This window comes from Nomascus leucogenys, chromosome 12 (assembly GCF_006542625.1).
Source record: "Nomascus leucogenys isolate Asia chromosome 12, Asia_NLE_v1, whole genome shotgun sequence".
NCBI lineage: Eukaryota > Metazoa > Chordata > Mammalia > Primates > Hylobatidae > Nomascus > Nomascus leucogenys.
In genome coordinates, this window is record NC_044392.1 from 80,652,378 (window position 1) to 80,665,123 (window position 12,746).

At 49.8% G+C, this 12,746-nt stretch overlaps 1 protein-coding gene across 1 annotated transcript in view; it reads left to right on the forward strand.

The window, feature by feature from the left end:
• ABCA4 (ATP binding cassette subfamily A member 4) overlaps positions 1 to 12,746 on the forward strand; it is a 130,824-nt gene that overhangs the window by 15,220 nt on the left and 102,858 nt on the right. The window contains exons 5-6 of the mRNA XM_030823299.1: positions 2,644 to 2,771; positions 6,777 to 6,974. Coding sequence (XP_030679159.1) covers positions 2,644 to 2,771; positions 6,777 to 6,974 — 326 coding nt within the window. The remainder of the gene's footprint in view (positions 1 to 2,643; positions 2,772 to 6,776; positions 6,975 to 12,746) is intronic.

Below are 12,746 nucleotides of genomic sequence, written 5' to 3' on the forward strand. Positions count from 1 at the left end.
AGCAGGGAGGATTAATGGTAAAAGAGCAGGCATGGAGCCCCCTTCCCTCTCCCTTGAAGCAAGCTCTGTGGTCTCTCAATCATCTTTAAAACACCTTCTTCCCGGGAGCCTCCTACATTCTCCTGGCTTCCCTCCTACCCCCACCCTCAGCTCCTGGGGCCTCAGCAGCCCACCCCCAAGCCTCTAATCTTCCCAGGGAAGGGAACAAGAAGAACCACATTTTAAATGAAATTTATTTTTCTTTCCTCAGGCTCCCAGTTCACATTTCTCCCTCAGGAGTCTAGGGAAGCGTCTGTCTGGTATCGGCCTCGTCTTCACCTGGGCCCCCGCCCTCCTCAGGTGTACCAGCAGCCAGCACACTCCCCCTTCCCCCCACAGCCACGGCAGCCCTGTCTCCTGGGTGGTCTGGTGTGCCAAGCCTGGGCAACATCACTCCCAGCTTTTCTTGTTTTGCCCCTTCTCCCCAGCAAGATATTTGTATGTAAGGTCAGGTGAGTGAGTTAAAGAATAACGAAGAGATAAACAGTCAAATGGAGTCCTGACTGTCAGGTCAGGACAACAGTTATTTACTGAATGCCTCATGTCACTCAACAGACATTTATTGAGACTCTGATTGGATGTCAGTCTTTAATGCTGGGTGTCAGAGAGAGGTGACTTCAAGGGCTTGCATCTGTGCACCCAGCATTGCTAGGTACAATGAGGAGCATAATAAAAGCAGGAGCCATAGCCCCCAACTCTCAAGAGATCTCCCGTGTGTGTGTGTCTGCATATGCTTGCATGTGCATGCATGTGTGCACATGTGTGCATGCGTGTGTGCATGTGTGTGTGTGTGTTGGGGATGGTGTTGGTGGAGTGAGAGTGTACAAGGCTGTGTATGAAGGGGTAATTGGGAAAAGAACAATGGAGCTGGCACCCAGGTACAGGAGGAAAAGCAGGAGGGCTGGGTTTGGAAGACAGCCGGTTTTATGTTTTTGAAGAGGGAAGACTAGAATAGAAGGGAGCAGCCCCTCTCAGAGCCCTCCTCCTCCCTTGGGGCCCTGTGTCCAGCTTTCCCCAAAGTCCTCGGATCTTTCCTATGCAAAGGGGAGTGACAGTGGGCACAACTCTCAGGGCACCCATTACTGTGAGAGAAGCCACTGTGCCACTGTGTGGTCGAACTTCAGGACCGGCTTCCCCTGCCCTAGCTGCATGGACAGGCCTGTGGGGTTGGCGCAAGACCCTTCCAGAGGAAACTAGCTGCAATATAAATCCGGATGTGGTGCTGTTCAGGGAAAGGCACAACCTGGGGATGAGAAGGGTGGCTGTCCAGCACACAGGGGCAGGCCTCTTAGCCACTGGGGGAGGGGAGAATTTGGAAAGGGAGAGGATGGGATGCTGTGGAATTGGGACCAGGAAAGAATGGGGACATGTGATGGTTAAAGTTAGTTAGAGAACTGGGAGATAAACAGTCACCCATGCCCCTGAAGAACTCGGGGTGAAGAGATTGGCATTTTCATGCACCCCAGTGCTTTCCCTTTATGTTGAAGTCCCTTCGTAGACATCCAGGCCCATAAGGCTCTTCTCTGGCCAGAGCCTCATGAACTATAGCACTAGCGGGGCTGAGGTCGAGCATTGGCCCTGGAAGCCGGCCGAGGAGGAAGGTGCTTGTGTGAATCTCCCAGGAGGGGTAAGAATGATATTAATTCGATCATAACAAGCATTTATTGAGTGCTGTTTTGAGGCCTGGGAGCTAAGCACTTCACATTCCTTACCCCGCGTCAACAATCCTATGAAGTAGATGTGGAAAGTGCAGACACGGGGACAGGCTCAATCACTTGCCCCAAGGTCACCTTAACTGTTAGGTGTTCTTTATGCCTCCTTATAAAGAAACCCTGCTTCCCACAGGTGTTGAGAGGAGCTGGAGGGAGCGTGACTAGAGCTCATCACGCAAGCCCAGGCATGTGCCTGGCTCTCCTCTTTCTACATGGAGCTTTTCCTGCCCTTATCGGCCCCAACTCATTTCTCTTAGTCCATGTCAGTGCCCTGAGCATCTCAGCCCAAGCTGGGATGATAGAAACACCCAGAGGGGTCCTCTACCCTGTGACAGCTGCAGTGTGGGAAGAGCACGTGTCTCCTCCAATCCTAGACCGGAGTTTCTCAGCCTCAGCATTACTGACACTTGGGGCCAGAAAACCCTTTGTGTGGGGGAGGGAGGAGTGTCCTGGGCCTTGCAGGATGTTTAGCAGCATCCCTGGCCTCTATCCACCAGCACCTCCCCAGTTGTGACACCCAGAAATGTCTTTAGATCTTGCCAAATATTCCCAGGAGGATGAAATTCCCCTGTTTCAGCTCCCCAGCCCCACCTCAATGAGAAGCACTGTCCTAGACCAACCCCACAAAGCATCTGACACCCCCATCCAGCCCTTGCTAAGTTTTTCCACCTTCTTACTAAATTGGGCCCAGCTGCTTCAGCAGTCAAAGTTGTGACTGTGTTGGGGGCAGCCCACTGGCAAGAGCCTCACCTCTAGCGGCTCCCAGAGACCCCAAGAACAGAGCCTTCCTCTGAGAGTTGAGTTAGAAGTGTTTCCAATCGACTCTGGCTGTTTTCCTTTTTTTGACCCATTTCCCCTTCAACACCCTGTTCTTTCTCTTATTCCTATGTAGGAAGAGGAATACGAATAAGGGATATCTTGAAAGACGAAGAAACACTGACACTATTTCTCATTAAAAACATCGGCCTGTCTGACTCAGTGGTCTACCTTCTGATCAACTCTCAAGTCCGTCCGGAGCAGGTAGGTGGATGTCACTGGCCGGCGGTCCCTGGAGGGGAGGGGGAAGCACCCAGCCTGAGAAAGGCAAGAAATATGTTGGCCTTTTTCTTCTTTCTTCCTTGTGTTCACATTCAGAATCCATCACTTAATGCCTTGTATTTAGAAAAAAACTAGGAGATCACTTGAGATCATGATCATTTTCAACATAGGATTCGAAGCTGCACACATCCTGGTGACCTTAAAACATCTCAGGTTTTTATAACTGGAAGGAACCTTGGAGATCATGGGGCGTAACCTCCTCTTTATAGATGAGGAAACAGAAGTCTATTCATTTATTACTCAAATATTTAGGGACAGTTGTAAGTACTAGAACACACAGTGTGAACCAGACAGGCAAAACCCCAGGCCAGGGAACTTCCATTCCAGTGGGGCCACAGGCGATGCTCAGGTAAGCAGAGACTCCGCTGTGTGACTTCTGGCTGTGATGGGTGCTGCAAGGAAAATCCAGTAGAGTCGGGGGTTAGAGAGGGACGGAGGGGCAGGTTTAAGGGGGATGCTCAGGAAGGCCTTCTGAGGAGGTGGTATTTGAGCAGAGTTGTCTGTCAGCCACACAGTAAGTGAGAGGGGAGTTCCGGGCTGGGAAGCTGCCAGCGCAGTGTTGGCAAGTGCTGGGGTGGCGTCCTGAGGCTACAGAACCTGAGATGCTGCAGAAGAGCCCACCTCTGCTTTCCTGGACCACTTCCTTCTCAGCACCAGGCAAACTCCTTCTTCTATCCCCTGGCACATTTCTAACCTGTGTATACACCCCCAAGTTATCTAACCCCTTTAAATAATCTCCTCTATTTATGCAGAGCATTCTTACCACTAACTCATGACTTGCACATCCCTTAGCTCCCTTACTCTTCACAACAATCCTGAGATGGGTCAAACAGAGAAGGAGGCTTGGGCGTCTGGTGATGGGGTGATTTGTGCACAGTTACAGGGCTAGAAATTGTCAGAGCCAGACGGAACCCAGGTCCTCTCAATCCTAATCCAGTGTTTCTTACTTCAGTCCAGTGGCTCTCAAAGCCAGAGACCAGCAGCATCAGCAATGCCTGGGAGCTTGTTAGGAATGCAAATTATCAGGCGAACTGGGTCCAAAGCCCTGGGATAAGGCCTGGCAATCTGTGCTTCACAAGCCCTCCAGGTGATTCTGCAGGCTCAGGTGTGAGAACTGCAGCTGTCCTCTGGGCCTTCTGGGCTCCCCGCCCAGCTTCTTCAGTGTGACGAACACAGCGAGAATGCAAGATCTGCAGCAGCTGATATCCCAGACACCCTCCCCGACTCCCTCCTGGCTGGGTCTGATCCTCCTCCAGACTCCAGGAGAGAACGAGACATAAACAGAACCTCAGAGCCTGTGTCAACCCTGAGATCAAGGTCTGCACAGGGTGCTGTCTGAGTCCAGAGGAGTGAGGGACCCCACCCCACCTGGTCAGCACCGGCTCCTGGAAGCAGATTCTCACACTGCACAATGAAGGAGCTCATACCTGCTTTTCTGGCTTCTCAGACCCTGAGGTTTTCGCCGAAACTAGACAAGGGGAACCCAGGGTCAGCCTGGAGGCAGGGTGAGCTTGGCGCCTGCAGTGCCCAGGCCTTGGGTGGTGCGGCTCCGGCCAGGCCCTGTTTAGCTTCCTCTCCCACCCCCACAGAGGGGGTGCTGTCGGCACCGATTGCTCATTTTCCCCTTTGCTTTCTCTTCAGCTCGTAAAACTCAAGTCCTGACAATGCCTGTGATGACTTCCAGTTGGTAATAAAAGGGAGATGAAGATAAGGACAGGAATTTCAGGGAAATTTCTTTCCAGTTCCTTACTAATGTGACATTTGGATCTCTAGCGCTGTGCTTCTGGCATCGGTGCCGAGGCCTTTCATGTGGGAGAATGGAGGCCGGGGTCACCAGGTTGTGCCTTTATTTCGTGTTGTTGGCTCTGATGAGCTGATGCTCCGCTGATTAGCAAATGCTGAGCCATCTGCACTTCGCAGAGGCATGTTCCAGCCGACCTGGCCCTCCCTGCCCACTTCCCAGGACGCTTTGCCTCCTGGGCTCACCTGTCCTCTAGCTCCTGATCTGTATTTCCACCTCCAACCAGCTCCGGGGCTCCTTATCAGCACTGTTCCCAAAACTGTCCATCACGACGGCAACGTTCTCTCTGGGTGCTGGCCAACATGGGAGCTCGCCTCTGTTGTCGCTCACGCTCATTGAACATGGATTTGTGTCCTTACCATCAGGACTGGATACCCCTCCTGGTCCTTTCTGCCTGGGGTCTGAGCACAGCTCAGAAAGAACCTCACCATCCCCTCTCTCCATCTAGGGAATTAGAAGATGACAGGGACACAGTTCTCTGGCTCACCCCCAGCCCAGTAAACTCCTGGACATGCTTCAAGTCCCAGCTCTGATGTTGCCTCCTCAGTGAAATAATTTATAAACCCACCCTTCTTTGTCCTGCCTTCTCCCCCTTCCCTATTCACTGGAGAGTTAACAGGTGATGGTTAAGCTCTGGGTTCAAATCTCACAAGGCCACACACTTAGCTATGTAACTTCAGGCAAGTTAATTAACCACTCTGTGCCTCTCATTTCCTCAGTTGTAAAATGGAAATAGTAAAAGTGCCTACCACCGTGGCAGTTGAAGTTAAAAGAAATAATATATGTGAACACTTGGAAGGGTGCCTGACACACAGTAAACACTCAGTAAATACTAGCTGCTTTTAGTAGCTGTTCTTAACACACCCTCTTCAATGCTCCGGTTTCACTATGTTTTATGGGTCCCTGAGATTGAAAGTGTCCACACCGACTCAAGGTCAGCTGTGACCTGTGCCTCGTGTGGGGACCAGGCTGCCATGTGTAGTCTGGACAGTGTAGGAGGTGGCAGAGCTCAGGCCTGTTCTGCCCTCCAGCCCAGAGAGCCGTGTCATTAGATGTCATGGGAGACTGTGGTGCCCCGGGAATCTCATGAATTTGCCCACGGTACTCAGGGTCTGCCCACTGCTATGGGAGTCCAGGACTCCAGGAGCCAGTTAAGGTGCTGGGTGGACACGGGTCCCTGGCCAAGGTCCAGGTCTCTCCCCTGCCACCTGATCCTCGAGAGGCCATCACGAGGGTTGTACTTCAAGAACCACTATCCTTGAGCTCCCTAGGAGCTGCAGAATGTGCGCTATGCAGGGCTTAGGGTCTCCAGACAAAATAGATGCAGGGTGTCTAGTTAAATTCAAATTTCAGATAAACGACAAATAATTTTTTCAAATAATTGTGTTCTATTTGGACCCAATTTGGGACATATTTGTACTAAAAATTATTCATTTATCTGAAATTCAAATTCAACTGGGCATCTGGTACTTTTGTTTGCTAAATCCAAGAGCAAATTTGTTCTAGCTACTCCTCAACCCCACCTTCAGAGAGGAAGCCTTGATGGTACTGTAACATCATGCTGTAAGAAGGGGATCCCTTGAATTGTAAATGGCACTCTGATAAGGTGAGGTATGGGGATCGTATTGGTTTCCTGTTGCTGCTGCAATAAATTACCACAAACTTAGTGGCTTCAAACACAGATGCATTATCTTACGGTTCTGGAGGTCACAAGTCTGAAAGTTAGGGCATCAGCAGGACTGCATTCCTCACTGCGGAGTTCTAGAGAAAAATCCATTTTCCTGCCTCCTTCAGCCTCCGGAGACACTCTACATTCTTTGGCTAGTGGTCTCCTTCCATCTCCAAGGCCAGTGGGGGCTTATCAAGTCTTTCTCACATCACACAACTCTGTTTCTTCTGCTTCCCTCTTCTACATTTAAGGGACCCTTGTGATTACACAGGGGCCCACCTAGAAAAGCCAAAATAATCTCCTTATTTTAAAATCAGCTAATCAGTGGCTTTAATCCCATCTGCGATCTTAATTCCTGTCGCCGTGTAACGTAAGGTATTCCCAGGTTCCGTGGGTTAGGACGTGGGTGTCTTTCCTACCACGGGGCAGTTTCTAGTGTTGCCTCTTCTCCCTGCAGTTTGCTCACGGAGTCCCGGACCTGGCGCTGAAGGACATCGCCTGCAGCGAGGCCCTCCTGGAGCGCTTCATCATCTTCAGCCAGCGACGCGGGGCACAGACTGTGCGCTATGCCTTGTGCTCCCTCTCCCAGGGCACCCTACAGTGGATAGAAGACACTCTGTATGCCAACGTGGACTTCTTCAAGCTCTTCCATGTGGTAAGGGAGGGGTTTGGCTGCTCGCCCATTGCAAGGTGATTCCTGGGGCAGCAGAGCCTCACGAATTGACCTTGGGGAGGGCGTGAGCCTGGTGTTCCCGACAATCCTTGCAAAAGCTCCAGGCTCCCAGGCTCAAAAAATCACAACTGATAGTATTTCTAGGACAGTGGCCTAGGGACCCAGAAGTCACTATGAGGTTCACCATTAGGTATGTGGCTGTGGCATGTTTGTGTCCACTCTAAATGTGGGGATAATCCCCTTTACCTCCTCTAGCAGAGTGGTAAAGGAAGGAGGAGGCCTGGTTTGACTCCCTGACCTGCTATTTCCTAGCCAGGTGATCATGGTAAGATACTGAACCTTTTCTCATCCCAGTACTCATCTATAAAACAAATATAATACTTTATAGAGTGGTAGGAATTATACAAGAAAAAGTATATGCAAAACATTTCATAAATTTTAATAAATGAAGGCCCCATGCTTCTTCCTCTGGAACTGGTCTCAACCTCAGTGGTTGGTGTTTCTAGAGAGAAAAACTGACAGAGAAAGTTTCATAGTCTCAAAAATTTGGAAAGCCCTGATTTAGCTCAACTCTTTGTTCTAGAACTGCATCCCAGACAGACTGCTTGGGACCTGAAAATATCTCCTCCTTTGCTAGAAGGATAAGATGAGAAGGAACTAGATAAAGGAGGTGTAGAGCAGAGGTTTTCACACTGCAAAGTGCATAAAAACCATCAGAGGGCCGGGCGCAGTGGCTCACGCCTGTAATCCCAACACTTTGGGAGGCCGAGGCGGGCGGATCATGAGGTCAGAAGATAGAGACCATCCTGGCTAACACGGTGAAACCCCGACTCTACTAAAAAATACAAAAAAATAATTAGCCAGGCGTGGTGGCGTGAGCCTGTAATCCCAGCTACTGAGGAGGCTGAGGGCAGAGAATGGCGTGAACCCGGGAGGCGGAGCTTGCAGTGAGCCGAGATTGCGCCACTGCACTCCAGCCTGGGTGACAGAGCAAGACTCTGTCTCAATAAAAACAAACAAACAAACGAAAAACAAAAACCATCAGAGAAGTTGGTAAAAGATGCAAGTTCTAAATCCCCACCCCCAATCACTCTGATTCAGAAGGACCAGGCCGGGCCCAGAATCTATCCTGTTACCTTAGGCGATTCTGATGAAGACCATGGTAGGCCACACTTTCAGAAACACTCAAAATTAGAATCCTTCAGAGGATGTGGCATATATAATATTTCTAGCATGGAATTATGTTTTTTTCTTTTGCCTACATTTTAATTTCTAGAACTGTTTTGTAGGGAATGTCAGTCACTAAGAACTTGATTGAGGAACTGTGTTTTGTCTGTTTTATGACTGCTCTCTCAAGTCCCAGGAAACTCATTTTCAGCTTGTCTTAAAAAGCAAACTGAAGGCTTTTAAAAATGAAGCAACATAAAATAAGACACCGCAGTTTCTGGCACAGTCCACGCTTAATCCCTTTCAATGTGTGACTTTTTGTGGAAAGTTACTCTACAATTTTTCCAGCTCGTCAGGGTGGGGCCCCAGAGTGAGTATGAAGGGTCAGAGGCTAGGGATGCCACCATCAGTGAGAGCCCAGGACCCCAGAAAAGGTCTCCTGGCTCACCACACTGTAGGAAGAATAAAAGGCAATGTAGTCCAAATGTCTCTCTCCAAAGTTTCAAAAAGAACCTGATTTTAGACACACTCCTTGACTTGTTTTCAGAATCAGACAAAAGAGTGAGGCGACAAAGCTCCCTTATTCCAGGCAGCTGAATACCAGCACAGCCAGGAGTCCAGTGCTGGTGTCTGCAGAGCCGCCAGAGGCTCCCTCTCAGGTGTCCAGGGCCCGCATGTTTTGCAGAAAGGGCAGAATGAACAATGTCTGTGCACCTGGGCTTTGCAGGCAGGGCCCGGGTATCAGGTTCGTGTAATCCTCTCGTCACCGTGAAGGGAGCAGCATCATTCTTCCCTTCTTGAAGCACCTTGGCCACCAGTATAGGTAAATTTACCTCCCAGGACATGCCCATTGATTCTGGGATGTCAATGCCAGAGACAGTAGGGTAAATGGGCACCTGGGTAAAACTTTCCATTGGAGACTAGAACCAAAACTCAGGACACGGGCTTCCAAATGTTTATCAGACAAGAAAGACCAGAAAGTCTTTCCTTACACCTTTACATGCTGCCTTGGCAAATGCTAGCATTCAGAAACCCTGGGCTACCTTGACCTGTCGCCCTTGCAGACCTCAGCTGGGTCCTGGGGGCTTGCTTTCTCCGTTTCTGTGTGCAGGCACTCAAACCTGCATCAGGCACCTGTGAAGGGCCGGGCGTTGTGCTGAGGCCAAGGCTCCAGATGTGAACCTTCCACCCTCACTGAACTCACAGCCAGACCAGAGACAAGCAAACAGGACATTTCACAGCAGTGCAGCCTAGAAAGGACCAACACCAGCAGCGTTTGTCCCCCCGAGGAGCAGTTTTTAGAAGCTTCCCCAGTGATTCAATGTGTCCTACAAATGCCTGGCCCCCACTCCCAGAGATTCTGAGTCAGCTGGCCTAGGGTGCAGCCTTGACTTCACTGTGTTAAAAAGCTTCCCAGATAAGTCCAATGTCCAGCCAAGATTGAGAATCACTGACCCAGAGTTTGATTTACCACCTCAGTCTCTATAGACCATGCATGATAATAGTACCCCACACACCTCTGAGGGTCCAAAGAACCTTCATTTGATCACCCATGAGACCACCGTGGTGTGGAGATGCTTTCTCTCTCCTGTTCTCTTAACAAAGCTGGTGAGTGACAGAGCCTGCAGTGGACCGGGAGACTGCCCAGAGGAGAAAGCCCTGCGGGAGCCGGCCTCAGTTAACCTCAGAGCACCATCCCTACCTGCTCTCCTCTCACTCCTGCTTCCATCTCGGTGGGGAAAGATCCGACCGAAGCAGGACACATCTAGTCTTCTGGTGCCTTTAAAATGTGCTTTTCCATTTGACAAATGGATTACACTAAAAACAAAAATTTACAAAGAAAAAAAAAAGAAACCTGAAAGAAATTGCAGGCATTAAAATGAGACTTTGCCTTTATTGCTCCTGGGCCCATCCTATTTGGGTTTTTAGAAAAACAAGCCTGAGGCAGGCCCAGAAAGGCTCAGGGCAGACCCTCCGACCCTCTGGAAGGAGCATCAGGCAGGCAGGGGCTGCTCTGGGGCAGGAGAAGGGGCCCCGCCGGGACGCGGCTGTTATTGCAGCTGGTTGGCCCGCAGCCATGCTTAGCTGCAGTGCGGGAATGCTGGGCCTTCTGTTCTGGGCTGTTTCTCATACGCACGTAGGCCAGTGTATAAATAAGGTTTTATTAAATGCCACATGAGTTCTCATTAACAAAGAAAGAGGGAAAATCTCAGTAAACCACTGTGACGGCACCTGCCCACTTTGAGTCAGGAGCTGGGGGTGTGGGTGCAACCTCTGAGACATGGGAACCTGTGGAGCCCAGAGAATCGGAGGGGGGGCGCTGGGGTTAGCATCGACTGAGACCAGCTGTGTTTCCTCTCGGTTCCTTGGAGATCAGAAGTGAGTGTTGTCATCTTCAAACAATCCAAAGGCAGTACCCATGGGCTTACTACATCCCTCCCACACCATCCCACCCATCCCAGCTCGTACACTCACACACTCACTTGCACACTATCGCACACGCTCACTTGCGTGCGCACACACAGATTGGTGACCTAGGTGGACTGGGAGAGAAATAAGAACCAAATGACTGGATTTTCTCCAAAGAAATTTATTAATAGCCCCTCTTGGTTTCACCTGAAGGAGCTTGTCTTCACCTGCGGCCTTTGCAGGCTTAACACCCCCAGCTTGAAACCCAGAAGCTCAGACCTGGGCCCAAGGTATTATTAGTGCCAACACTACCTGAAATGTTTCGCACCTCATAAAAAATGGTGTGTCAGTTTCGGGTGAGAGGTTGGGAGGCTTCCCATCTGATTTGGCCCAAGGCATGCATGCCCCTCCTCCTCCTTCCCTTCCTCCTCCCCCTCTTCCCCCTACCATCCTTCCTGTTTTCTCTCCAACTCTGGTGCACAGCTTTGAAATCTTGCTGAGAAGCAAATCTGTCCCTTCTGCTTTGAATGTTTATTTGTGGAAGTTCGGCAGGGGAACCGAAGACCTGCCATGCTGCTGGGAAGTCTGAGTCTCCCTCCCTTCCCCCTCCTAAATGCTTGTTGATAGAGAAAAGTCAGCCTCCTCGGCATTTGGGCTCACGGTTTTCCTTTGAAAAGGCTTCCAGTGTGGCATGATTCAGCTTTCTTTTCTGTCCCCCAACCACTGCTCTGTTGCCATTTTTACTTTTCTGATTGCATTTTATCCGTGTCTGTTTGACTACGGGGTGGCTGGACATTGAGTTCCAGGAAGAAAAGGGCCCAGTCTTGGGGTTCTGACTACATGCGCCTATCAATGCCCTGTTTCATTCTTGGCTCTGGCTCCCTGAATTCCTGAGTCACTGGGGAGAAGCGTGGGCGGACCGCCCCCTGCCCAGTGAGAGTTGCCACAGTTGCTGCTCTCCTGGGTCATTTGTTGCAGATTGTTAAATTTCAACTATGCATTTCAATTTTCGGATGGATATTGCTGCGTCAAGTGTCTGGGAAAGCCCCCACATCTACAGGATTTTACAGTGAGGTCCCACTAATGACGTCATGACTTCCTCTTTCTTTCCAATTTCTCCCACTTCTCCATGAGGGTTTTGGGAAGGGGAGAAGAGAAAGGAGTGATGCCTGAGTGCCAGCACCGGGGAACAGCAGGGCTGTTGGGAGGAAACAAAACTAAGTCAGGAAGGTTTTTGTTGTTGTTTTTGGGGGGTTTTGTGAAAATATTCAAGCCACAGCAAGTATATTTGATTTATAGCATTAGTATTTTTTCTGCCTGCATCTACAAAAATCTTTACCTATTACAATCAAAATATCCTCTGGGTGAACGGATTTCAACAAAGAAGAAATAAAAATGAAATAGAAGAGAGGCCCCTTCATGCACATTGAGCCTACTGGCTCGATTGTCACTTGCCTGCCTTGATGTCTTTTCAGCTCCAGGCAGGCAGTAGGCCAGGACTTATTTTCATGACAGATCAGATGTTGCTTTTATGGATTTACAAAGAAAGAAATACTGAGAGGTCAAAACTGAAGTCACTTAAGACAAGAGCAGGCCCCTGGGAAGGCTGCCATTGAGGATAATGAGTCCCGGGGTCCTGGCCTTTGTTCAGTAAATACGCACTAGGCGCCTACAATGTGTGCACCAATGTGTGAGGCATCAGGTTCTCTCCAGGGTCAGTGGTTTTAAGAAGGGTTTTGGCTTCCGATAAGTTTTATCTCTATAGAACAGTAGCTCTTAACCTTTCTTATGGGTTAGGATTACCTTCGAGAATCTGACTACAGCTCTAGACCTGTTCCCTAAAGAAAACTAAGTTCACAGGGACATCCAGGATGGGGCTCATGGAGCAGCTGAAGCCAGACCCCAGGTTAATAGCCTTTACATTAAAATGTTTTTCTACCTACCACTAATATGCATCCTTTACTAAGAGGTCTCAATATACACAGATTCTTCCTTAACTCTGTTTATGAAGTATTTAGCATCCTCCCTGTGCCCTTCAGCATCCTCCCTGCCCCTGAGCACAGGATCCAATGGCGTGAGGACCACAGGCCTGGGCAGCTGCTGGGGCATACAGGCATCTCTTAGTGACTGAGAGACTGGGCCCTGGCTCTATGTTGGCTCCTAACTTGCTGCCATTTA